The following is a 27,210-nucleotide window of genomic DNA, read 5'->3' as shown; positions in this document are numbered from 1 at the left end:
TTATCATAGGCAAAATTTTATTTTCCTGAGTTTTCTTGCTTCCAAACGTGCCCTTAAGGGTTATCTGCACTAGACAAAAAAGGCACCTGGGAAACTGAGTAGATCCACACAGAACCTCATTCCACACAAAGTGAGCTGAGTCAACATTCTAAGCCTGCCCTCTGCAGGACTATAGTCTATAGGCCAGATAAAACGACACACGGATAGTACCGATTCCAACAATACAATCTAAGACGTCCAACCATATACAATCACTAGTCCAGTCGTCAATGGTGATGAACAACATTCTGCTACCATTCCATAAAACGCATATACCAGACCAGATGATAGTGAGAGATTTCCCAATTTTCCACTTTTCATGAAACTTCTCCCCCTACGTTTCATATTAAAGCACATCTTACACACAAAGAAACAAAAATATGTCAAGTGAGGGCTACGTGCGCTGCTTCACCCTTCTTCCATTGTTATCACTCCCATCCAATGCTTCGCATGCGTGCCTGCAGCTGATGATCGAATGCTCACCAAATTTTGCAACATACTCCAAGAGCTCCGTTAAAACAGATGGGCAACTCTCCCTCAAATATTCGTAGCCCTCAGTTTGCATAACAGCTGCACCATTATGACAAACCCTGTTAATGTCATGGGTCCTCAAGCATACTCGAAACTAAAGACCAGAATTCTTGACAAATGTTAAAAGCATGGGTAATTGAAAACTCTCTTTCCATTTTTTCAAGCTACTTTATTGGAGACAGTTGAAAAGCTTGTGTGGCCTAAAATAGTAATCTCACCAACAGATTCAATTAAGCAAACCTAGATCCATAGCAAATCAAAACTTTTTCACAATGACAACCTTAGTTTGTGAAAACTTCGGCATGCATCCGTTTGAACATGTTCAAATGCAAGTGGAGGAAATAAGTTGGAAGTTATTACCTCTTAGATTTGCTGGCATCGCGATAAATTTCAGACAAACTGTTTTAAGCTGAACACAGTTGTGCTGCTCTGCAAGTGCTAAAGTTGTTGCGACTGTGTTTATACTGACTTCTTCACAAAGCTTGACTTCACAAAGCATCCTTAGTCTCTCTATGCCATAGCGGTCAGCTGCTGCTAGCAGATGTTGTGCCATTAGAGTTGAAGCACACTTTGACTCTATCCCGACAAGCTCTTGCATATCAGGAAGTGAATCCCAGTATATAAAGTGGAGTAAAGCCTGCAAAAGTCACAATAAAAAGAACCCATATTGATTTGTTAATTGAAATTTATAAGCTTAATAGATAAGGGGTGGTTACCAGAACTGTTTCGGTTCTCACTGGGCCCACCAAAGTGTTCTACCCATAGTTACCTGGAGTGGCAAGAAGAATTGGAAGTAGGCTTTGAAAGGTGTTTTCTTTAAACTTATAAAATAAATATTCATGCAAATGCAAAATAAAAGCATATATAACAGGAGAAAAGGCAAAGAGAGAAACAGCATCAAGTCATAAATCCTCATGCTTCCAATATGTTATGAATTTGATGGCAGGGATTAACATTGTCAATAACACATCCAAAGTGAGTTTTGCTTGAGCCTTAAAATGTAACAAGTATGTGTTCCAGACTGATACCCACGTTCTCTACGGATCATCATTCTTGAGCTGTATCACTTAACAACCACAGCCTGTACATAACTTTTGTGTTCATGAATAAACTATGAAGGCAACTACACATTAAGGGTATAAGTTATGTCAAGTTGCTAGTAGGTTCAGACAGTTGCTCTAAATCAATTAGTAGGTCAAACCAAATAGAGTTAACCAACTCACGACATGTTATTACAGTTGTATGCAATGAGCGACAAGTGATTTGCCCACCATATGTCTCACAATCTTGACCGACTTGTAAGGCATCTTCAACGTGCAACAATATTTTGAATCCCAATAAGCCCACTTTTACGGCAAGTTGCTGGGAGGTTCAGACAATTGTAACATGTCAATTAGAAGGTCAAACCAAACAGAGTTAACCAATTCATGCCATGTTACTACAGTTGTAAGCAACGAGTAACAAGTGATTTGCCCCCATGAGCCTCACCCCTTGCACAAGCCGCAGCATGGCAACTCCCTGGGGGCGAGGGGTAGGCCCTCAGAGTTTTACACTGTTAGGACAGTGACCGTAAGTACGGTAGGCAGAGCCAGCCGACTAGGTCTCTGATCCTAGGGCGGTTTCTCCAAGTAAAAAAAAAAGTGATTTGCCCAACAAACCGTAAGTACCACCGCTAAAGGGCCTTTGGGCATCCAGTGTTACTCCTGTCTATATATACATATAATTGGACTTGGCTAGGGTTTACGAAGACCAGTTTCAAATAGAAATGGACCCCGGTATGGTTGACTGCACCTGACACTGTGGAAGCTGTGTCCACCTGCACCTATGCAGGCGGGACACAGCTGTGTTGCCCTTTTAGAAGTGTCCATGTTACATAGCTTATAGGCATTTATTATACTCAAGTGTTCAGGGGACACATACACATTCAGGAAAGTGATAGCACAGAAAGCCTGATGATAAAGTGGACAGTTGACAACCTTGAAAACTGGTGCTTGCATGTCTTCAACCTCTATATTTTGCGTATTCTGATCTTTCATTGGTCCAAAAAGCTGAGCTCTGAATACAGGTGAACGAGAAGCAAGTACCAACTTGTGGGCAGCAAACATCTCCCCATCAACTACAAAGCTTACATCTGCACCCTTTCCACTTTCCAATAGCTGCCCAAAATGTTGGCCAATGTCAGAAGGTGGCACTGGAATGGTACAAAATTTTGGTCCCTCAGTGTGTGATCGTACAACACCAACACTACAGTGAACTGAAAGGCAATCATCTTTAAGATAATCCGACACCTCCAAAATAGATCTCTTGAAGAAACGCTTGTAACCCCTGTGAATCACCAACAATAATGAAAAACTGCAAAAGTTTATTTTTTTCATGCACTGCTGTAAGCTATCAACTAGCAGCCTTCATGCAACATGAATGCAGAAAGGGAAAAAGGAAACAAGAGAACAAAACTGTCATAGAGCACAAGAAACAACTTGACAACAAATGAAAGACATTTTTATTGTGCAGAAAAAAAAAGAAAATATGCCAAGAAAATCATTAAAAACTAGAGAGAAATAGAAACTATAATGATCAGGTACACAAAATGTTAATTTACAAACACAAGACCCTTCTTCAATCATACAGATGAAATATGTGCTCAAAGAGCTCAGCTTACGGTAAGGTAGTCACTGATTTGATCCAATTGGTCATCAGCAAATGGCACTTATATGCAACTCATAAAAAAATAATGGGGATAGCAAAAAGACCAATTCTTCTTGGTACGTTTGTTCCATCCTGCTTACAACGAGTTACAACATAGAAATGAGATATTGGCAGAAAGTACAATTGGTGCTCCGATTCCACAGCCTCTCTCAGCCGAAAGTTACATAGATAGTGGTCAGACATTTTTAAGTGCACACACACACACACACACACACATATATATATATAGTTGAACCAGAAATCATAAGTGCAAGTTGTATCATCTCAATCTAACCACATTTTTTTTGAAGGAGTCAATCTAACCACATAGATATGTTCTGCATGGTTTGTTTGCAAAGAGACCTTGGATCATGTTTTCCAATTAAGAACATGATTTTTTTAAAGTTATGATGTTTTGATATATTTGTGGGCCATCAATTTTTGAATCCCTTCAAATACCTGCTTACATATCTCGGTGATTGTGATTTAAAACTCATTTCCTACTAAACCAATCATGTAGATCACATCTGTAATTATAGTCTGATCTAGAAAAAAAATTGAAAAATGAAAAGGTGATTTTTACTCATAGTTTCCTACCTTCAATAGTAAACACACACACATGCACACCCACACACACAACACTAAACCCTTTATATTAACATTAGCAGCATACAAATGATTGAAATTACTGAAACATCCTTAAAGCAATGACATTTTCTAAAATACATGGTTATTTTTCAAGTGACTTTTAATTTGTAAGGAAACAAAAACTCACAGTTTTCAGAAGTGACAAGGTTTACTTTAGTAATTTGAATTTGGAAAATGAAAATGACTATTTAGCCTCAAAGATTTAACAATGTTTTTAAAAAATATCATTGCTTTTAAGGGGTAGGCCATTTCAATCAGTTGAACCTGATAACCTTAATAGAAGGTTTAACACCACACACACAGACACAGACAGAGTTTCATTTTTTGTTCTTCTCAGTATTATGCCATATGTGTGTTATCTTCTAATTTGGGTAACGTAATGTACTTGTCACAAAATTATCATCTGTTTCTAACAGGACAATGGAAAATTAATGGTACACTAGGGAAGGAACCTTGAACAAATATAGCTACTGAGAGTCAGGTAAACCAACATAAACAGACTAATATCTTAAGAACTTTCAAGAAGTCATGGGTCTGTCGATCTAACCAACCATTTTACATGTCCCATAAAATGTTTTCCATGCATGGATACAGAGTTCTAAAACTGAGGGAAGAGGTTTACATGCAAATAATATACTGATAAACAATCTTCAAACATGATTATTATGAACTTCTAAAAAGTACTAGAAAGAAACATTTTCATATGAAACAAACTATATACTTAATACAGAAAGGCGAGGTCACCATATAAAACATTGGATTTCTTCATAATATCTACGCAGAATTAGTCTTTGCATCATAATATAAAAAGAATGGTTTGATGTTTCATGTATTAATACAATGTCATGCACAATGCAGGATGTCAAAAGCATGGGCTTTCTTAGCTCCTTGTGACTCGCACTGGCCCACAATCGTGCTGAAGTACAGGTTGGTCTTGTACATATCCTTAATTGCCATAAACCCGACCACTTCTACAGACATAGTTCCTAAAAGGATCACCCTCCAATGGAGGGTGTTAGCCACCCGATTCTGTGTTCTGGACTTATGCTTAAGTAGGAAGGTGTATTCCTGCAAAAACGATACCCACTTTGCAAGCCAGCCACATTCAACAACTGCGAAAATCAAAGAAACTCCTTCTTGGCTGAGGTAATGCCTCTGATATGTGAAATTCTACATCATAGGGAGAGTTACCTAACTCTTGCTCGCCTCATGCCATTTCTCACTGTAAAAGCCATTATTAGGCTTAGGCTTCTCTCTTGGCTTAAAACTGCCCCAATGGCTGGCTCGTACTGGCTTTTCCCTTAACTAACCCAATGTTAATCAAACTTGGACCCACTTAAGAACATCAGATAAGTTGATGGAGTCAGGTCTGATTGCGGACACCAACATAGTGTGGGTGCTCATAACCCAGTTCCAAAACCCAGAAGTGTAGGTAGTTACCCAATTAAGCTGGATCTGGTTCACAGCTCATACTTCACCATACATGGATGGAGGTAAACATGCCAGGTACCCACAACCTGGTCCCAAAACCCCCAAATATACACGAAAGCTTTCAAAATGCAGGCACTAACTCAATCGAGATAGATTTGGTTCATAGTCAGAAATGGAAACAATCATGCCAAAGACAGGCCTGGTTGGACAAATTAAGGTGCCATAAGCCGTAAGTTAAGATCCTCATAACCCATGTTAGTCTGGCCAAAGCCAATCCACCAATATCCTAGTTTTATGGTGAGATATAAAAGTTTCAAGTTTTTTTTTTCAATAAAAAGTGCAAATATAAAAGGACGAGAGACTAAAGAACTAAGAAACAGGCCTTATATGAATTAGACAAATCAGCAAAGAGGAAGTGTAAAGATAGTTTCCCAATATATGATACTCTGGCAATAAATGAATCTGTGCCTTTCATTTTCAACACATAAATGGAGACAAAAGTTCCACTATTACATTTTCACCAATTATTCTTATATTCGGTCACAGAACTCCTTTAACAATTTATCTCTTACGGTCTTACCTTCTATGATTGGGATAACATGATGACCTTTCACTATCTAGTATCAAATATTTATTATTTGAGTCAATTATTATCATTCCCTTTCCTTCTCTTTTCTTTCCTTCTGCAGTGAACATGTGGTATAAGATGAAAAGTTATTTTTTCCACCAAAACGATGCTTTCATTCATGGATATCACTTTTGGCACAAAACAATGTTTTAGTTTATAAGAGAAGACCTAATTTTTGACAGTATCACCATTGCTTGCGGCTAGAGAATAGGTTAACTATGTATGCAAAATCATAAACTTAACTACACAGTAAAGCAAGACCCTTGCAGATGCATCGGACCATTCCCAAGTCCTAAGTCCTCAATCATGATGTGACAACATAACAAAGCCATGAACTAGGAAATCCAAATGTATTAACTATTAATCTAGCTATAGAACCAGATTTTGTGCCCAGGCTGAAGATTTCCAGGCGACAGAAACAGTAAACAGACAACAGATACATAAGTTGATAGTACATGGGTTCGACGTTTAGCAGAAAATCACTATAAATTTTTGCAATGCCCATATTTTAAATTGTAAATGAAAAAGGTTCATAGTGATGTTCACCATCTGCTATGTTTCTACAACATAATTTATATCACACCACATGACGAGTATCACACCATCACATTATTACTTGTTTTCCCCATTTTCATAATAAGATGTAATCTGGCATATGAGATTGCTTTAGGAAATTAATGATGGTCACGAGTCAACGTGGAAAACAGTGGGGTTGCTATGTCCACAACTTATGAAAATTTTGGCAGAAAGGGAAGCAAAATAATCAAAATGATCAAATGTTTTTTATAATAGGGGCCCCTCATTTCTGCCAGCAGGGTGAGACTCCATGGGGAAATGGTAATGTCCATAAAAAACCTCATCATCTATCATAGCATCATTGACAAATACTGTCAAACAAATAACACAAGATAATAGTCTCTTAAACCTTCTCAATAATCAAGTAACAATAAGAAATCAAGCAGTCATGATTAACAATCAGAATGGTAGATTAGTTTTGCTGAAGAAATTTTTTAATTGAAAATATCTCCCATTTAGATAATAAAAGTTTTAACAACACATCAGTTTCACAGATCAAGCAAGACGATGTCCATCACCAAGAATGTTAAACCGATAAAATAAGGACGATATGTCACAAAGCTCTTCAACAAGCAGCAGACAATTGCAATCTCATAACCGTGACGATGATAAACATATCCAAAAAAACAAGGAAATTTCTTATTCAACCAAACATTCCGAGTTGGATGGACGGATAAAACCACAAAAGAAACTCACATTCATATGCTTCTTCAATAAATCCAACCAACACGCATGCCGGAAATAAATAATTCAACCACAACAGAAACAAAAAAAAAAAAAGAACCATAAAAAAAAGAGATCAAAAACTCATTTTCTGTGACAGCAGAGCCCCAAAATACACAACCCCAAATAATGATCAATCAAACCGCAACGCGTCATAAAAACAACTTCTTCAAATACAACAGCGACAAAAAAAAAAGAGATCTAAAACTCCAAAATTACAAACACCAACATCACAAAAACTGATCATGGTCCGTCGATAACTCAAAAAAAGGAAAAAAAAAAACAGATTAAGAGCCATACCACATGCTTCCCCGATATTTAAGCGTGTAAGGCCCGCTCTCCAGCGGCCTCCCGAAGTGGCTATGAACCTTGTGCCTGTCCTTGCCGCTCTGATCCAAGAGGGTCAATTCGAAGAGCGCCCGGACGTCGGTGCCCTCGCTGGCGAGGGCGATGAAGAGGGAGACGTAAGCGGAATTGTCCTCGGGGCTCTTGCCGTCCGGGTAGAAGTAGATCGCCCACGAATACCCACCCACCATAAAGGTGTCGGAGGCTATGTATTTGCCGACGCCCATGCCTTTCGACAAGGAGTATCCGTTGATCTTGAAGTGGTGGGAGCCATTGATGGTGTGGGTGAGGGAGGTGGAGGTGGTGATGGGAGGGGCGGAAGACACCTTGGTGATCGATCCCTTGAAGTTTTTGCCAACACCCATATCAAAAAAAATCTCTCCTTTGTGGGAAAATTGGACCTTTGTGGTGGTGGGATTTCTTCCTCTCGTGGTGTTTCTGGTTTTCTAGGGTTTTCGTGGGGTGGGGATTGGGTGAAACGAAAGAACGGAGGGACGGAAAAGAGGGCAAGGGATTGGTGAGAGAATATATATATATATATATATATATAGAGAGAGAGAGAGAGAGAGAGAGAGGGGATGATGATGGTTTAAGCCAACCCACCGAAACAGTCAACCCAGAGGGGGGAGGGTTGGTGTGAATCCAAACTTAAAACAAGGTGGGCCCTAGGGGCTGCAATCCCTGACGGAGGATAAGGTAGAATGTAATTGCACACTTTAAGGGCATGTTTGATGCGCCGTTCTCAACGAGAATTGGACAAAAACCCCGCTGAGAACATCAAAAGCAGACAAACATTGGACGCGAAGGACAGCTTTCCGCACATCCGCTGCGTCTATAGTCACCTATAATTTTCGCTCCACCTCCCTCCGTTACAAAAAGAACAGGAACGAGGGGGACGCAAAAAAAAAATGCATTGACGGGCGTGGCAAGGGCTTCGCTGAAGCGGTGGGTGGCGACACCACCGCCTCTGGTGCCAAGAAGGGGCAGCCCTTCGGCAACACAATGGGTGGCTCCTCCTCCTTGTCTACCGCTGGCCACGGCGACTCCGCTGTCTCGTCGACGCTCCTCCCTCCACATCTAGAGCTCCTTTGCAGGTTCGTCAGTGCTTGTTTGTGTTTGATTATACTCATGCAACTGGTTTCTTTATCGTCCACTGCTTTTGAATTGGTTTTGGTGTTTTTTCTTCTAAATTAGTGATAATGGTCGCGTCAATGTTGGGCATCACTTTTGTTGGTTTGCCATTTCTTGTAGGGTTCTTCAATGTGGCCTTCTGTCATTTTGTTTCAATTGGCTAATTTTAAACTCCCCTCCCTTGATATTTCTTTCTAATTTTCGCTTTTGATCTTTATTTTCATAGCTTAGATGATTATGTTTGGGTGGACTTCGTTTTCACAATTTATTGTGGATTGTCATTTAGTTCTTTTTATTCTTTACTTTAACCTGATAATAATTTATTAGTGATTTCAGAACATTCACTTTGTTCACTAGTCTGAATCTTTTTCACGCTAGGCTTTTTCAATCTCAAATCTCCATTATGTTTGCATGCTCTCCTACTGAAAGATCTTGATGGTTTACTTTTTCATCTTGTTATTCTTCCACCCTTTGTGCTTCATTGCTGAATCTGGCCTTTTGACAAGTAGAGCATCACATAAAGTTTTCATCTTGTTATGTAATTGATACAGAGTTTTTGGTCTCTTTGCTTGCAGAGAATTCTATTATCTTTTTCAGGTAAATTATGTCATTTTTTCCAAAAATCATCAGTCTCTGTCACCAACTATCACGACCAACCTCTGAAAGTCATACTCCATGATTTTCCAGGGGGGTCAGAGGCATTTGAGCTAGGGGTGGAAATTTCTGACACGACCCGCCAACCCGACCCGCCAACCCACCTCTTAGGCGGGTTCGGGTTGGGCTTAAGCCAACCCGTTTAATAAACGGGTCGACCCGCGTAACCCGTTTATTAAACAGGTCGGGTTCGGGTTGGGGGTATGCCAACCCGCCAACCCGGCTGACCCGTTTAATAAACGGGTTAGGCGGGTGGGTCAACCTGCCAACCCGACCCGCCAACCCGCCAACCCGTCTGCCCGACCCGTCAACCCGCCAACCCGACCTGCCAACCTGACCTGCCAACCTGAAAACCCGTTTACCCGACCCAACCCATTTATTAAATGGGTTGACGGGTCGTGTCGGGTTACCCGTTTATTAAACATGTCGGGTTCGTGTTTGCCACAGCCGACCTGTTTAATAAATGGGTCGGGTTCGGGTTGAGGTATGCTGACATGCCAACCCGCCAACCCGACCTGCCAACCTGCCAACCCGACCCGATTGCCACCCCTAATTTGAGCTATTGATAAGGTTCTGTTACCACAATGGGCAAATTCATATAATTCCTTCCAACCTTTGCCTTCTTCATTGTGCTGCTATTTTCATGGAGATGAAAGAAGATATCTATTCAAACAACTTAATAGAACAAAAGAAACGATCACTTCAAGGGATTGTGAGAATTTGATGGACTTGAAGCAATGCCAAGAATTTATACCTACAACATCTTCATCAGGAATCCTGTAGAAAATCATGAACTCTATGCTGTTGAAAATCACCTCAAATAGTGGTTTGAAGATTTATCTGTTTTGAACTCCCAAGTTATTGAGAAGTTGATCATGACCATTTGTATATATTTTATCCTTCATCTAATTAATGAAAATTATTCATTTCATAATCATTCATTTTAAACATGCACGGTTCGTGATATCTCGAAGATTTGTTCTTCTTTTCTTTGAAACAATATGGTATTTTTAGAAGGCCAATGTGTTGTTGCCTTTCGCTCTATTTTCTTTTTTTCTTTTCTAGTGCTGAATTCTGCATCCCATGGTTATTGAGGATCAAAGTGTCTGGAAGTTTCTGGATTTGTCTTTATATGGTGCCTCATTCACATAATTTACAGAAATAAACATTTCTAGGATAATTTATCACCGGAGCAGTCAAATCACACAAATAATATGATATCAAACCAACAAAACTGGCTCATGAGAACATTATCACTGGCAAATGGCAGCTGGTACGTATTTGACCAATACATTTCCATATAAAAACATGAGCAGCTGCTTCTGCAAACTGCTTTTCCTTTACTTTTTTTGAACTGCATTTATATATGTATATAAAACTCACAAATATCATATTTTTTGACATTTTATTTTTAAAGGTTTTTGATAAAAAAAAAAGGCATTTGAAATATTGTGATATCATCATGTGGTGTTTTCCTGCAATTATTTTGTCAATATTTTCATGATGAATGCCACATATTCTAAGTTCTCTGGTGAAAAAACTTTGCCAATAATTTCATACTCAGAAGACAAAATAGTAGCTTTTGCACTATCATGATATCAAGGGATCTTTTGAAAATGCATTGATGCCACTGGCAGAGAGCCTGCAAATAGGGTCTCCTCATTATGTATACAAATCAAACTATATGTGCTTGAACAACCCATCTGCAAGGGTTGGGATAAGTGACACCATTAATATACTTTTTAGTGTTCATGTGCTCAGATGTATCACTTCTATTACAAATATGAGCTCATGCGAAGATAACCTTAGTGAAGAATAGGTAAGCTCAATGCTTGCCACACATATCTAAAATAAGTGTTCTCAAGTAGAGGTAGAAGTTGCATCTAATAAAAAAGTTATACAAATGCTATCCCAATTCCCTAGTAGTAAAAATTGTATTTCCCACACTTGAGTGAATCTTGCTACCGTATTGAGTATATCTAACAAAGAACAACAACAATATCTACTCTGGAGCATATGTTGTATCCATTAAAAGAGCCCTTATGGTGCCTGGTTATGTTTTTAGTCAAAGAATAAAGTCAGTTCAAAAATCCATTTTGAGATCCTTATTTGAAGCAAAAATCCATATTCGAAGCAAAAATCCTATTCGAGATCCAAATTTGGTGCAAAAATTCATGATTTTAGATATAATTTCATAATTGGATCCATATTCGGGCAAAAAACCATAATAAACTTGTTAAAATATATAAAATGGTGAACGAATCGGGTCATACGATCCAAAACAAAGTAATTCGACCCATTATCCATGACTGTTCAAGTTGTCCGCACATTATCATCAAACAACAGACATTTGTAACATAGCATTTGAGTACGGTCCAAACAAACGTTGGACTTGGAACAGTTGTTACAGAACGAACATAACCAATGTTCTGTTCCATTCTTTTTGTTTATTTCGTTCAACTATGGACAATCCATCAAACATACCCTAAGGGTGCGGTGAGATCCGAGGATCTGATGTGGCACAAATATGTCTATGTGGTGCTGGTGTATCAATAAAATCTCGAGTTCTGCAAACGCTAGATCTCAAATCCCAGGCTACATAGATTTGAGATCCTCGCTCTTGTGAGACATAGAAGAGATTGCCATGAATTTGAATTCGGATGGGGGAAGAGGAACACTTCAAATATTGGAATGTAAGTTCAATGCACCCTACACTAAAAGCATGCAATGACATTGCATTTTATCCTTCTTTGTAGTCCCCACCTTTCTTGCACAACACCTGGCACCTCCACCTATGAAGAGATTGAGATCCTCTCTCTTGTGAGACATAGAAGAGATTGCCATGAATTTGAATTCGGATGGGAGAGGAGGAACACTTCAAATATTGGAATGTAAGTTCAATGCACCCTACACTAAAAGCATGCAATGACATTGCATTTTATCCTTCCTTGCAGTCCCCACCTTTCTTCCACAACACCTGGCACCTCCACCAACGAATGTAAACAGTTTAGGTCTGGGACAAAATCCAATTTAGTCATATTCAGAACAAAAAAATTGCAAAACCCTCGTCATGGATTAGACCTAGTTCCACCTCCACCCCCCTTCTCTCTCTTTGGATGGATAGATTATTAGCCATAAACACGTTGAGCATTGCCTAAAAATATACTTTCACTTAGTGGGTCAAGCAGTTAAGCTTGAACCAAGTGCATTTATAGGCACGCATGCATATGTGCTATCTTTCAATCAATAATTTTTTCACTTAGGATAAAATCCTCAATGCAATAGATACTCATGCAACTATACTCTCAAGATACAACCAAACTTTTACCTTTTTCTCAAAAAACGGTGCATGTCTTGCATTGGGTGTGATCGATTAACCTCAACACGAACCACTTTGAACAACCTATTAACTAGGTTAGGTTGATTCAGGCTTGACGTAACTCGAATTGAGTATGAATCCTGAGTTCATATATGATTATGAATCTTGTATGCAACCATATATAAATTTGGATCGCAAGGAATTTTAGGTATGGATTAAGACTACATGCAAATATGGATCTTGTAATGAAATGGATTGAATACAATACACATCCAAATTTGATATTGCATAGAGACACTCTCAAAAGATATGAAAATACAAGGTCTAGAGAGACCTATTTATAATACACAGAGGATACATATGGGGCAGCCCCATATGGCTGTTGGGGCTGCACTCAACAGTCGTATTTATGACTGTTGGGGAAGCTGTCGCAATCACAAAAGATAAAAAATGAAAAAGTAAAAAAGATAAAATAAAAAAGTGAAAAAGTGAAAAAAAAATAAAAATACAAAAAGCAAAGTAGGGGGGCTGATGCCTATCTAGTGAAAGGACCGAAATACCCTTGATGGGTATTTTGGTTTACATAGGTTTATATATTCATATATAAATATATGAATATATATGAATGCACATATCTTAAGAGAGCTTAGGTATGAATCAGAGTTGGATTCTAAAAAGCACCCGTATCGAAATTTTAAAAGCACTCCAAAAGAATAAGGAGACAATAAGAGAGAGCTAATCAACTCTTAAAAAGAGAAAACAGGAGGGAAGAGAGTTTGAGAGAGAGAGAGAAAAAAAAAGTTAATGGAAGAGAGAAATGAGAAGGGGTTGGGATTTATATAAGCCCCAACCATCATAAAGGGCCTTTAGTATGCCCAAACAAATAACTATAATGGCAAAACCAAAGAGGGTATCCAAAATAGACTAAAAGGGCACAAGTTAGGTCTAAAACAACATTGGTAGAATCAAAGATTGTCCTAAGCAGTCAACAATAGGTAGGGGTGGTTGGTGGACAGTTAAAACCATTAAAGCTCCTTGCAAAAAAGTTGGGTTTGGTTCAGGTAAGATCCAAACTAAATAAATACTAAGTCAATACACATTTAAGGTTTGGTTAATAGACAAAACTATACTTAATGATTAAAAGCGTCCCAAGTATTAAAAAAAAAGTAAAAACAAGTCTGAAACCAAAGCCCGAAGACTAAGGTCCAATAACCGAAGTCAAGGATCTAGATTCACCATATAAAAAAATGTACAAGCACCTCTAAAGCAACACTCTTCTATACAAGCACAAAAGAGGATTCTTACAATTTTCAACATGAGACTAAACTTGCAAGAAAGATTAGAAACCTATAAACTTAAAAAAAAAGAAAAAGAAAAAATATAAGAAACTTAATAATAGTTTTGAGCCAAATCCCCAACAAAGAGCTCACGGTGTGGAAGATAAATAATGTCACAAGTTGATGCATGGGGCACGTGTCTCTTGCTGCAAAGTTGAAGCTAATTGGAACCTATCCTTGGTGATCAAGAGAGAGTACTTGTAGTCTGGGGTGGGCAACGGGCCGGTTCAAGCCGGCCTGTTGGGAAACCCCGGCCCACCAGTTAGGCATGTGGGCCTAATTGGTCGAGCCATATATAAAACGTGCTAGGCCAGGCCGGCCCATGTCAGCCCGCTTCCGGCCAAGCTTGGGCCTAATTTATAGGCCCAAACTCAGCTTTAGGTAGGTTGCCCGGCCTATTGGCCACCGTTGCATGTAGAGTTTTACATCCTAGACAAAAACTTGGCACTGCGCACCTCTCGGCCTGTAATAAGATGTCTGCATCAAGGTTGTTAAATGCGATGAAGTGAAGCGAGGCGTTGAGCCTGCGCTTCACCTCTGAGGCGTACGCCTCAGGTACTGAGGTGTGCGCCTCTCACAACTGGACTGGAAGTGAAGCGGTGGGAGGGGAGGCAGTAGGAGAAGGACCACGCGCCCAGCTGGTACGGAAGCGAGGGGGGGCCGCGTCCGGTGGTCGGAGAAGACTGAGCAGCCAACTGCGAAGTTCGCCACTGGGGAATTTGTAACCGGGGAACTGTGATGAGGGGCAATTAATTTGCGCATCACAGCAACGCCTCAGTACCTTGAGCGTGCGCCTCGCCTCTGAGGCGTACACTTGAGGTACTGAGGCTTACTCCTCTCACAACACTGGTCTGCATTATAAAGGTGGTTTCACTATGTTAAACAAAAATAAAGAGAAAAAATACTGAGTTTCAAATTAAGGTCTTATTGAGCAGTTGCACCAGGGCCTGGTAAAAGAAAGCCAAACAAATAGGATATGAGATGTTCAAACTCTAAGTGTTTTTGTGGCGAGTCGAGCTGAGCTCAAGCTCATGACGAGCCCAAGCTAAATGGGATGAGTTTGAGCTAACTCATTTGCAAAAACAATGCTTGGATTTGAAGTTTGAACCATTTGAACTGAACTAGACGTATGAGTCGAGCTCAAGGGGACTTGTTTACAGAAAAAAAAAGACATCATATTCAAGGGTTATTTACCAAAACGTTTTTCAATTTCTCTTGACATATCTATACCGGAAAAGATTTTGTAACTCAAAATCATACGTAATTTATCTTAAGTTATACAAGTGTGTACCCATCATAAATAGCACATCTTTACCTATTGTTGCTACTTAACAGCATACTATAACAATTTTACATTCATCTTGTTTTTTTACTCATTTGAAACTCTCTCTCTCTCCCCTTAGTTTCATGCATATATAATAATAAAACTCCACCCAATTAAAATAGCATAACACACACCAGCCGAGAGAGAGAGAGAGAGAGAGAGAGAGAGAGAGAGAGAGAGAGAGAGAGAGAGAGACCATGATGCAGGAGTGGAGCTCCATTGGATCATTTTGAATCAATATTTTTTAATGATTGAATATTTGTTATTTGGATTTTGGTAATGGATATTGGATAATTGCATCTGATCCATTTCTTTAAGACAAGTTTGATTTGTTTAGAAGGTTAGCATAATAGTAGTTTGTTTGATTTAAAATTAGGAAAACCTCATAATGTTATCGGTGTATCGGCCGATGCACATAGTATCGGCAGAAAATCGATATGCTGCAAGCTTGAATTGGCTATTTTTTAATAAATAAAAAACCCCAAAAAAGTTAATATTATTTTAATGGTTTTAACATAAATCATATTATGATTGACACATAATAATTTATTATTATTTTTGGGCCGATACAGAACACTTCACTTGAGTAGCTGTATCGGCAGATACAGCTGAATCAGTGGCCAAATGATTCAAGGCCGATACCGATACTGACATAGATTAGAGGTTTGTATGTAGTTAATCAGTTCATTGAAGATTTGAGATATCAGTTGTTTTCTTTTTATTTCAATCAATTTCCTGCATGTTTTGTTGTTTTTAGTTTTTTCTAGATAAAATTAGTGGTAATTGTAGTTGGTAACTTGGGTTGCTTTCCTCGCAAGTCCAAGTCCGGTGTCGGATTTACATCACAACAACTAGAGATATCAATACAGACGGGGGCTCTGCGTGGTTGGTAGGAGCTGTTAGTGCCTGTCTCCTTGTGGTGCGACGTTGCAGGTTCAAACCCCAGTGGCACGTTGAATAATAACTGGTGGGAGTCTGCCTCTACCCCAGCTCGCCTTTCAAAAAAAAAAATCTAGGGATATCAACGGGTAGGATGTAACTTGATCTCCAGCCCGAATCCGGTAGCCAAATCCGGATGCCATTAAAAAATGTATTCGAATTGGGTATTAATTTTTCATTAAAATCGAATTTGAATCTGATTAAAACTTGAATCCGACTAAGATTCGAATCCGATTAAGTGTAAATATCGGGTTTTGGACTAGTTGGATCCGAATTCAGTTCTATCTTTTTCCATCCGACTCCAAATCTGAATCCGATTAGGTCAGATCTGATTAAGTCAGATTCGGTAATGCCTAGATCCGACCTGTTGACATCCCTAAGATGCTGCAGCTTCTATCTCCTTTGACCCTTTACCTAAATAAACTCTCACAAGATAGTGTTGTGAATTTCTTCAAAAATTTCTTTATCACGTATCTTTCTCAACTTGAGAGTTCTATTCTAATTACATTAATGATTATAGTATGTTTTTTTTTTTTTTTGTTTCTCAATTGCCACCGAGACTATTATTGAGTTAACCAAGTTGCTTAATTTAATAGTTAACCATGAAGGAAGGAAGGTACCACTTGATTTGCATGAATCTATTTAAACTACATCTTGTGGACATGATTAATTATAACAAGTCAATCTTCAATCAATGATTTGTAAATAAAGTACCAAACAATTTCTCCATTCAAAGATGGTTTCCATGTATGGGGTCTACCACCGAATAGGCAAATAAAATAAAGGATGCCTGATGGCCTCACGCCAACCATGAGGTATTTCTTAATCCATAATTCTAGAATCCTCCCATTTGTCCTCATGCAAAATTAAGGATGGCAGTGGGCGGGGCGGGGGACAAGGTCTCCACCCCCACCCTGTCTCAAGATTTTATCCTCCACCCTCGCCTCCATCCCCGGCGGGGATGGATTTTATCCTCCACCCCTGCCTTCATCCCCGATTCATGTCCTCCATCCCCGGTTCAAACAGAGATGAGGCGGGGCGGAGCGGGGATATTGCGGGGAAAAGTGGTCGGGGAGGGGATCGTGGCGGGGCGGGGAAAAGTGCACGTCCATCCTCGGACGGGGATGGATTTTAACCTTCATCCCCGCTTCCATCCCCGTTTCATACCCTTCATCCCCGGTCCAAACGGGGCGAGGCGGGGCCCGCTTTCCCCCGGTCCACTGCCATCCCTATGCAAAATGTCTCCATCGACTTTGTATGTTAGCATAGATATTTTCTTTTCTTTGAGAAAAACAAAAAAAAATACTGTTGCACAACCTATTCTTCAATTCAAATTTGAGGGCGCGTTTGATGGCATAGCTCCATTTTCCATTTTTTTTTTTTGCAGCAAAACTTGGTGAGTTCTGTCGGAGCAGGAATCCAGGGAGCGGCTAGATATAGCCAATCACAAGGGCTCCGCTCATCTGGCAAGGCCACTTGTAAATGTCACCAAGTTGACGGGACGTCACAAGCTCAAAACCCACGGGTAGCATTGCAAGGTCAAAATTGAGTACTAAAAGAATTAAACCAGTTAGACCCAAGGGGTTTGGCGTAGTGGGATGGCGGCCTAGACTGTGTGACCGGACAGGTTCAAATCTCATGGGTGTCAGTCACCCCTTGGGTAAGCCGAAGTTTGGCCATTTCATGGGCCCATGAGATTTGAACCTGTGGGTCACACAGTCTAGGCCCCCATCCCACTACGCCAAACCCCTTGGGTCTAACTGGTTCAATTATTTTAGTACAAGCCTGGTTAGGAGTGCAGAGCCATGAGCATGCAAACGAGGATCGGATTAGGAACAGCTAAAATACATGGTTATTTGAATCGAAATAAGATCCGGAACAGCCGAAAATTACAAAACCTCCACCCTGGATCTGACCCATTTATATCCACTGCACGGCTGCACCTAACCCTAACCACAAGGTACATCCTCGAAACGACCGTATGGTGTGGAAGGCTCAGAAGGTTGACACCACAATTATTTGGTGATCTGTTCCATACATTTTCTTTGCCACTCATCTCACTCTTCACAAAAGATTCTCTCTCTATCCCCACCTTGGGGATGTAGAGAAACTCTCCTGTGTGTTTGAGAATTCCATTGTTCCTAGTGGGATATTGGGGCCATGTTCGACCTCTGCCTCACAGCACCCGCCTCTCTTCCTCTTGGGGTCTCTTACCCAGACCAATGCCTTTCTCGGATTTCAAAGGTATGAAGATGGTCATTTCCTTCCTTTTCTTGGTTTCCCACGTCTCTATCTTTGATAAATATTGGGATTTTGTTGGTAAGAGTTCGATGTTAATTTGGTTATGATGAGGTTTTTTGTATTTCTACACCTTGGTCTTGTGTTATCATCTTGATGGTCTTGTTGAATTTTAAGAGATTTGTTGATTATAAGGATGTTGGTGTCAAGAGCTATTGTGTTCTAGCTTCTGGTGGTTACAGCTTGAGGGTTATACGTATTCTTCTCTATTTTGATTGATTGTGCGTGCTGTGGTGTTTTCTGTTGGTTTTATTGATCCTTTCTGTTTGCCTTCATCATTAAAATTTCGTTGAGTTTTAGGATTTTGTTGGTCGCAAGGATGCCAGGACTAGGAATTTGTGCTTCAGTTGGTTATGGTGTTGCTAATTCAGGATTTGCCTTTTGGTTTATTTTCTCAGGTTTCCTTGAGTTTTGATTCAGTTCTCTATTTGTGAAGTTTGGAGTTATGATTTCTGTAATTGATTTAGCTGCATGTGTCTACTTGGTTCCCTTTATTTGTTTTGCATCTGTAATTTTGTTTATAAAGAAAGGTTATGTTTTGTGTAGATATCGACTATTTGGCTTATTAGTTTGAGCTTCTTTCTGAACGAATATGTATTTGAATCTGGTATAATGGATATTTCAAATTGATTCAGTTCTCTATGTGTGAAGATAGAGTGCATGTCTCAAACATGCATATTCTAAGCTGGATGTCTAGATTTACGAGAAAGGAAAAGAATAGAAATGAATATATCAAGATGTGCTTAGGAGTCCTATCAATAAAAGATGAGATAATGTCGTTTAAGATGGTTTGGACATGTTGCTAAGAGAACCGCTACAGCACCCTTGAGAAAAGTTGACATGATACAAGTGAAGGAAATTAGGAGAAGAGGACGACCACTGAAAGGTGGTCGAAGGTGATATTAAGAATTGTAATGTGAATGAAGTTGTAGCCCTAGATAGAAAGGAATGGAGAATAGGACTTCTAAAGTCGACCCCATGTAGTAGGGATAAGGCTTGATGATGATAGAGTAGAAACACTTCTAAATAAAAAAAACATAGAGTAGAAACACCTATTATGAGTTTCTCTTTTGGCAAGATGTTCCAACTAAATGAGTGAAATTTGAACATCACCCATGATCATTTAAAGTGTGGTAAACTCTATTTCAAGGTTGCAATAATGTTAAATCTCCAAGGATGACATGAGCACATAAATTTATTCGTCAATAGACTTTTTAGTTTGTTCAATGTTATTCCTCTCTGCTTCAAGGTTTGATGGTTGGATAATGCTGCAATGGTTTCACAGGTATATATGAGGGATACAAGATGCAGATAACTATGTTTTATCTTGGCTTATTGTCTCATGTTTTTTACATGATGCACTGTTTTATTTGTGGTTTTCTTGACTCATGTTGTGACTGGACCTTTTGGTGATATAGGAATTTCGCCCCATATTACAATGTAATAGCCCAAAACAGGAGACCCTGAGGCCAGGATCTGTGCTGCTCAAAGTACCTCAGATTTGGGATTCATGGAAGTTTGTGCATCTGCTTTCAGATCTTGAGAAGTCTTTTGGATTGTCGGAAGCTGTAGGGAAACCTGTCATCCTTGATTCTCAAGGTATGCAGTATCATATTTCTGCATTTGCTGATGCTTCTTAGGATCTTTTTGGGAGCCAGATTTGAGAAGGTGATGGGGATTCACTGAATCCCTGACCTATGCTGCTGTTTGGTTAGGGCTGCACAATTAACCGAGCTAGCTCCAGATCAACCCATTTAAGCTCAGCTCGAACTCGTTAAAAAAAATAAATGAGCAGAGCTTGAGCAAGGGCTCAGGCTCGGTACACATAAACAAGCCGAGCTTGAACAGGCAATCCAGCTCGGATAAGCTCGATAAGCCTGATTAAGCTCAGCTCACATGGCTATATAAAGATATTAGATTTCATATATGTATATATTTTGACCATTGCACATAGACAAAAAGAGGTCTTACCTTGATGGGTAAGATGTTGGTCACTTTTGGAAGTGGTGTTGGTTCGAATCCCACCATTGTTCAACTGTATGAATGATAAAAGCCTTTTACACATGGATTTCAAAAACTTTTTAAACTAAAGGTGTTTAGCTGGAGCTGAGCTGAGCTTAGCTTGAGCTCGACTTGGACAAAGGCTGTAAATTTTCGGCTTGAGCTTGAGCCAAAGCCAAGCTTGAACAACCAGTTTTTCTTAACGAGCCGAGCTGAGCTAGCCCAAGCTCGTCTTGAACCCGGCTTGTGTGCAGCCCTATGTTTGGTAGCCCAGATTTAGGAGATGGGACTGGTGATTGCCTCCCATTCTCCCCATTTCAACTTATCCTCATGAGGGTATAGTTGAGAACTCCACTCTCATCACCCATTATTTCATCTCCACTACTGTCACCCCTCTCATCTCTGCTCCAACACCGGCTCTCAAAGAGAGCCTTGCATAAGTTGAAAAACTATGGACCTATTTATCAAATTGTTCTAAAAATATATTTTTTAAGCAGAAAGACTTTATCCGGTGTTTTTCCCTGAAAATTGAATTTTTGTGTTGGAAATTTGGACAAATTGTTTATGTATCTCTTATTCATCATTCTAGAACTCAGTTTTAACTTTGAAATTTCATGTTGAAAAGTTGGACAAATTGTTTACATTTCTCTCATTCATCGTTCTCAAACTCAGTTTTAACTTTTAACTAACCAGCCACCATAAATGTGTTGGTATAAAAAACGAGAAAAAAAAGTATTTTATACATGGCTCTTGGGGAGAAGTAGGACAACATGCCAGAATTGTAGGGATGCTTCCCTTTCATTAAAGAAATTGCTGATGCTTTCTTCTGTGGACATTATACTATTCTGATTCTATTAAGGATTTCTATGCTAATTGCATTTTTAATATTGTATTTTTTTTCATTTTTTCATATTTATTCACAGTTTATTGAAATTCAAATTACCTTCCAAGTCTTCAAATTTTGATCCACTCATTGGATATTGAAGTAATCCTTCTCTGAAGGTCTCTCTTTATTCAGTTTTATCTTATATCGCTTGAGCTTCCCATTCACTTAGTCTCTTTTCTTTAATTGTTTTTGGATAATTAGATAGCCATCCGGGTTCGTTGCTTCTCAATATTGGCACCACTGAGCAGTTCATAGGCAATGAGAACTCCCTGCAGTTTATCATTCCTAGAGATGAAGCACATGAAGGCTGCCTCCATCGGTTATTGTCAAAACACACTGGTCTTCATGCATATTCTGTTGATATGTGCCAACGGCAAGTTGCTCTTTCAAAAAGCATTGGTCTTTGTGAGTTTGAGGACAATGATACACATTCCTCACTGATTTATCCAAGGGGAATGCCGTATAGCCAGAAACCATGCAGGATTTCATTATGTGAAACGGAGAGTGGAACCATGATCTCAGTCCATCAGGATGGGCAAGTTTTGTTTACAGGAACAAGGGATCAGATGAAAGACAGACTATCTCTTATATCTGAGTTTAATCTTTCAAAGAATATCAGTTTCCATAAAAAACAACTGCTTGTTCCATATTTTACAAGGTATGGTTGCTTATCCACCTCTTAAACTACCATTGTTATACATTAACATCTTGGTTATTAATAAACCTGTTGATTGTTCATTACTTGGGATAATCAAATTACTCATAGTCAATTGAAGGTGTCGGAGTTTCAGAGAGCACCATGGATATCTTCTATAGCATATATTAGAGAGAAGTTTCACATAGGAGATTCTGGTTTAATAACTTTCTGATTTTCTTTGTTTCTTCTGTCTAAGAACTTTGTTTAAGAGGAAAAGAAGAAAAAAGGTTTCTTGCAGATTTATTTGCATGAATGGAATAACTTATATGCTCCTTTTATGTGGACTAGATAATTGGCCTGCCCATATGGCTGGGCCCTATAAGATAAACTCCGATGGTAAAAAAAGGTTTATAACTTTATATCATATACATTTATCAAGATTGAAAATAAAAAATAAATCATATTGATAATTTTAAAATATTATAAAATAATTTTCATTTTATGGCTATTAAGAAGGGGAAGAAAGATGTTTTAGAGGGAGCGAGGGGTTATAAATAGTAACTCGTTAATTTTTGAAAAAAATTACATTGTGCCATGTAACACTTATTTTTTTATGAAAACTCTATGCAAATGCCCTTACAAATTTTTAGTTACATTCTTAACCCAAATGACAAGGATGTCAATTAAGAAAAAGTTATAAAGCATCCAATTTTTTGCACTTGATACCCTTGCTTCTGCTATTATAATATTTAGGATATATATGTTGTACAACAGGTTCTGTCCAAACCATAGTTGACAAACTCGTGACTCGGATTCGGATCGCCCAACCCTTGACTCGCGAGTCAGTGGGTCAGCTCAGTAACTCGGACGAGTTAGGCCTATGCATTTTCTAGTGTTAAGATATGGAAAAAATCAAAATCCATACTATATAATCACTAAATTTAGCACATGACATCAATGACTAAGCCATATAAGTATTCAACTATACATAATTGTTAATATTTATGATTTAAAAACGTATGATTCTTTATAACAAGTATTCTTTTATGGACATTATGCATTAAAACCACAAAATGCATGACAAAAACACATAAGAGTAGGGATGGCAGTGGACCGGGGGACAACGGGGCTCCGCCCCGCCTCGCCCCGTTTGGACTGGGGATGAAGGGCATGAAACGGGGATGGAGGCGGGGATGAAGGTTAAAATCTATCCTCGTGCGGGGATGGAGGCGGGGATGGACTTACACTTTTCCCCGCCCCGCCCCGTCCCCAATCCTTTAAGGAATGACTATAGACTAAGGGGAAACGGGGCCTTGCCCCCGTTTGGACCGGGGATGGAGGACATGAAACGGGGATGGAGGCGGGGGTAGAGGTTAAAATCCATCCCCATCCGGGGATGGAGGTGGGGGTGGAGGTTCGGATTTTGAAACGGGGCCGGGGTGGAGACCTTGTCCCCCGCCCCAGTCCACTGCCATCCCTACATAAGAGGCATATGGTCCTGAATTGGTGACCCAGTTGGGGTCCGATCCGGGTTTACTCGGGTGATTCCGAGTTGACTAGCCGGGTTTGCCAACTATGGTCGAAACACTTCAGTGCTGGTTGGCCAGTCTCATCGTCCTTGATCTTTTAGGCAAGAAAATTAGGGAACAAGTCCTCTTGGCTAAAGCTGGGTAGTAGTTCTTCAGAATCTCCTTTGGTTAGTCAGTATTTAGTGATGAAATCAGTCTTAACTAGAAATTGATATAGTGTTCTGGGTCGATGGTTACTGTTTCCAAAATCAATGACTGCTACATGAACAGTTGTATGTGCACACAGTATTCTATTTTCTGAATTTTGATGCATTGGGAAAAGGCCATGCCTATTTCATCCCTAGTGACATGAGCGGACATGCTCGGACACGTGGGCATGGATGCTGACATGTACTATCAATATATTATTATTATTTTAATATTATGTTTAAAGTTTTTTAAGTATTATTTCATAAAAATACATTTTAATGTTAAAATAAAATTTAGTTTTTTATTGATTAAAAAATAAAAAAATTAAAATCTTATGTCCTATTTCTAAAAAAATTCAAATTTACAAGTTGAACCTGCATCAAGCGTCGTCCTCGTGTCCACATATCTTTGTGATATAGGGTCATGCTAACATTGATGAAGACATTAAAATCTTGCCTGTAGTTTTGAGAATTACATCACATTTCATTTATAAAAATGAAATCGCTTGGGTCTGTATGATTTCTTGGACATCTTTCCTTCAAATGTTTCTTATTCTTGTAAATTTTAGATTTACTAATCTTCACACCTAACTCTGAAATTATCTAAATTGGCATTTTTTGCAAGACATTGTTCTTCCTTGTATGATTTTGCATTTTTCGATCTGTATCTCTCTTCTGAGATTATGTTATTTAGGTTTTCCAGGAAATGTATTTCTTTTTTTCCAGCCATGATGCCATCTTTGGCAGCATAAAAAGAACTGTTTCTTTTTTTTGCACCTGATTAATATCGAAAAATATTATCTTGTTTGTCCAATATTCTATACATTCCACAATGTCACATTTTTCTGTTGTTTAGCTTACAAGACATAAATGTGAGTAAGAACACAATCCAACTGCCATTCTGGAGGCAAGTCATGCACTCGGATTACAGAGAAAAATATTGTATTTGTTAGTCTAGAAAAACTATACTACCTTTCAGTATTCTGCTGATGAATATATCCAAGTGTTTTTGCCGTTGATACCTGAGTTCTGAAAAGAAAGTATTTTGAAGGACCTGGTGTCCACGGATGTAAGGCAGTGGTGGTCATGGTGCCAGTGGAAATGGGGTCAATGTGTCGGGGATTTGCTTTAGAGAAGAGGTGTGAAGGCTGTTTTGTTTGGCAAGAAAATGTGTCCAAAGAAAATGAAAGTGCTCGAATGTGTAGGTGAATTTTGGAACTGTTTTTTGCATTACAACTAATAGAGAAGGTGCATTTGTGGCACTACAATTTATTTTAATGATGACCATAACTTTCTTAATTTCCACGCTCTTATATGCTGCAGTTATGCATCTCTGCCCTTGTTTATGTATGTGTGGTTGCAAATATGTACACGCATTACACTTCTGTGGTCCAAGGATAGCTTAAGATGTCCAAGAAAAAAAAAATCCATATAACGTAACTTGAATTGATTTAGCTTACTCTTTTTGTTCAGAGTGGATGAGATTGAGGCTGCTCCCACAACCTTTATATATTCTGCAAATCAGACAGCTGTGGTTGTCTCTCCAATAGGAAGGTATGCCTTGATTCTCCAAACAGCTTATGGTGCACAAGAATTATGTTCAAAGACCCGACTGTATGATCAGGATCTGGCTACTAAGCAAGGTTTAGTTTGACTCATGAGTGTTGGGATCCATGGACTAGAGCAACTTGGTTGACTTTGGTGAGCCAACTTTGGCTCACATTGGGACAGTGTTGCTCTAAGTTGATCCGTGTGCAATTTGAACAAGAACTGTAGGATATTCTAGACTGAAGCTAGCTGTCCATGTCATATTGAACTATGGATTCTTGTCACTTATTTTAAAGGTTGTATTACTGATTCAACCATGTATTATTAATATTTTTCATGAGCATCGTGACAGTATTCCTGTCTTAGATCGAAGTAATTTCAGTTACTATTTTCATGAGCGTTGTAACTGTACACCTGTGTCTTGGATGGAATTCAATTACACCTCGCCTCCATCATGATTAAAATGTGAACACATGATTTTCTGTTAATGCAGCCCTGAGAAGGTCAAACCGAAATCATTGCCGAGGAAGAGAAACATAAGAAAACCGATCAATGAGAGGGATATTTTTAGTAAGAGCTATCTTCATGCATGTGAGAACCTGCTGACAGTGCTTGTTGATAAACATTCAGATAAGACATTGATCTTGGCCTTGAAGAAATCCAGTCCAGTGTTGACACAGATGCTTAGTAATTTCTCTGTTGGGATTGCTGGAACCGGTCTTGCTGTCATGCTCTTTATCTTCACCAAGGCTGTCAATGGCAGATTCATCTTCAGTGCAAATAAGCTTCTAAATATGGGGTTTGGATTTGGTCTTGTCTGGGTTTCGTGGGCTGTGAACACTTTGAGAGAGACCATTGTATCTGTTAGTAGGCCTTCAAGCAAGCTGAATGTGGGGAATGAGAAGATTGCTAGGAGGCTGAAGAAAAACCTGAATCAAATTGTGTTTAGGGCTGCAACTGTGATGGCAGTGGTTGTGCTGAGGTTTGCATGATTAGAGACTATAATATGTGAAGTGGTCTAGCAAATTTTCGTGTCCACCTTTGTGTAACTCATTGTGGCAACTTCTTTCTCTTGTTGGTTTGTAGAATGTCCATGTAAAATCCAACTTCATTATTATTTAATTGTATATTCTCTCTCTCCCTCTCTCTGCATGTTTGTGTGCATGCGCATGCTCATGCATGCATGTTTGTGTGCATGGAGATTTTGAGTATTTGACAGGAAACTTTCATCTGGCCAGCGAAAGAATTTGCCTGGTGCATGCATTCGTACAGTGGGTAAGCTGTCCCTTAGTATGTTGTATGACTTATGTCTTTTTTTATTTATAACCCGAAGAAGCCGCACCCAGCACAAGAATCTGGCCACGCTGGCTCAGCCTACAGTACCTATGATCATTGTGCCGGTGGCGTAAAATTCCGAGGGCCTATGCTGGGGGTAGGCTTGCGCAGAGAAGAGATGCCCCATGGGAATCAAATCTTGACCACCCATCAGCCAAAGCCTCACCCCACTACGCCAGCCCCTCTTGGGTTCGTATGACTTATTTGTTGTTATTATTGAAAATCACAATTTATTGGCCATGAATTTCTCAGCAGTTTTTTCATATTTAGAAAATTTCAAATTTACGAGAAATTTTAGGAAACTAAGTGAATTAAACATTGTAATAGATAATTAAAATGGTAAAATAGATGAAAACCAAGTAGGAAATTTTTTAGCTTTCTAAGATATTATTGATGAGTTGAACAAAAAAGTGTTATGTATTCATGTTCATGGTCATGGCATTTTCCAATATACTGTGATTTTATTGGAGTTTCTGTC

The 27,210-nt window shown here is 39.1% G+C and overlaps 2 protein-coding genes across 2 annotated transcripts; one reads left to right on the top strand and one right to left on the bottom strand.

Annotated features, from left to right (window-relative positions):
* Positions 1-206: 206 nt before the first annotated feature.
* Positions 207-8,121, bottom strand: LOC149837137 (BTB/POZ and MATH domain-containing protein 2-like). Its single transcript, XM_090007260.1, has 4 exons — positions 7,562-8,121; positions 2,547-2,895; positions 931-1,207; positions 207-609 (listed from the first exon to the last, which is right to left on the bottom strand). The coding sequence occupies exons 1-4, from the start codon at positions 7,969-7,971 to the stop codon at positions 434-436; spliced, it is 1,212 nt and encodes a 403-aa protein (XP_089863386.1). The 5' UTR covers positions 7,972-8,121; the 3' UTR covers positions 207-433.
* A 10,172-nt stretch (positions 8,122-18,293) lies between these two features.
* On the top strand, positions 18,294-26,543 carry LOC149837136 (uncharacterized). The gene is made up of 5 exons (XM_090005844.1): positions 18,294-18,554; positions 20,027-20,207; positions 21,697-22,153; positions 25,323-25,403; positions 25,891-26,543. The coding sequence occupies exons 1-5, from the start codon at positions 18,471-18,473 to the stop codon at positions 26,387-26,389; spliced, it is 1,302 nt and encodes a 433-aa protein (XP_089861970.1). The 5' UTR covers positions 18,294-18,470; the 3' UTR covers positions 26,390-26,543.
* Positions 26,544-27,210: the final 667 nt, after the last annotated feature.

Source organism: Nuphar pumila, chromosome 5, assembly GCF_984573655.1.
Source record: "Nuphar pumila chromosome 5, dmNupPumi1.hap1.1, whole genome shotgun sequence".
In the NCBI taxonomy this organism is placed as follows: Eukaryota; Viridiplantae; Streptophyta; class Magnoliopsida; order Nymphaeales; family Nymphaeaceae; genus Nuphar; species Nuphar pumila.
The sequence above is the reverse complement of the archived record's forward strand: the minus strand, read 5'-3'. Positions and strand labels throughout refer to the sequence as shown.

Excerpts from the sequence above, each read along its gene's own strand:
- LOC149837137 (XM_090007260.1), bottom strand. The coding sequence starts at position 7,971 with ATGGGTGTTGGCAAAAACTTCAAGGGATCGATCACCAAGGTGTCTTCC. Across the intron at positions 2,896-7,561 it reads AAATATCGGGGAAGCATGTG|GGGTTACAAGCGTTTCTTCA; the intron begins GTATGGCTCTTA and ends GGTGATTCACAG. Across the intron at positions 1,208-2,546 it reads TGCAAGCACCAGTTTTCAAG|GCTTTACTCCACTTTATATA; the intron begins GTTGTCAACTGT and ends TGACTTTTGCAG.
- LOC149837136 (XM_090005844.1), top strand. The coding sequence starts at position 18,471 with ATGTTCGACCTCTGCCTCACAGCACCCGCCTCTCTTCCTCTTGGGGTC. Across the intron at positions 18,555-20,026 it reads GCCTTTCTCGGATTTCAAAG|GAATTTCGCCCCATATTACA; the intron begins GTATGAAGATGG and ends TTGGTGATATAG. Across the intron at positions 22,154-25,322 it reads CTTGTTCCATATTTTACAAG|AGTGGATGAGATTGAGGCTG; the intron begins GTATGGTTGCTT and ends CTTTTTGTTCAG.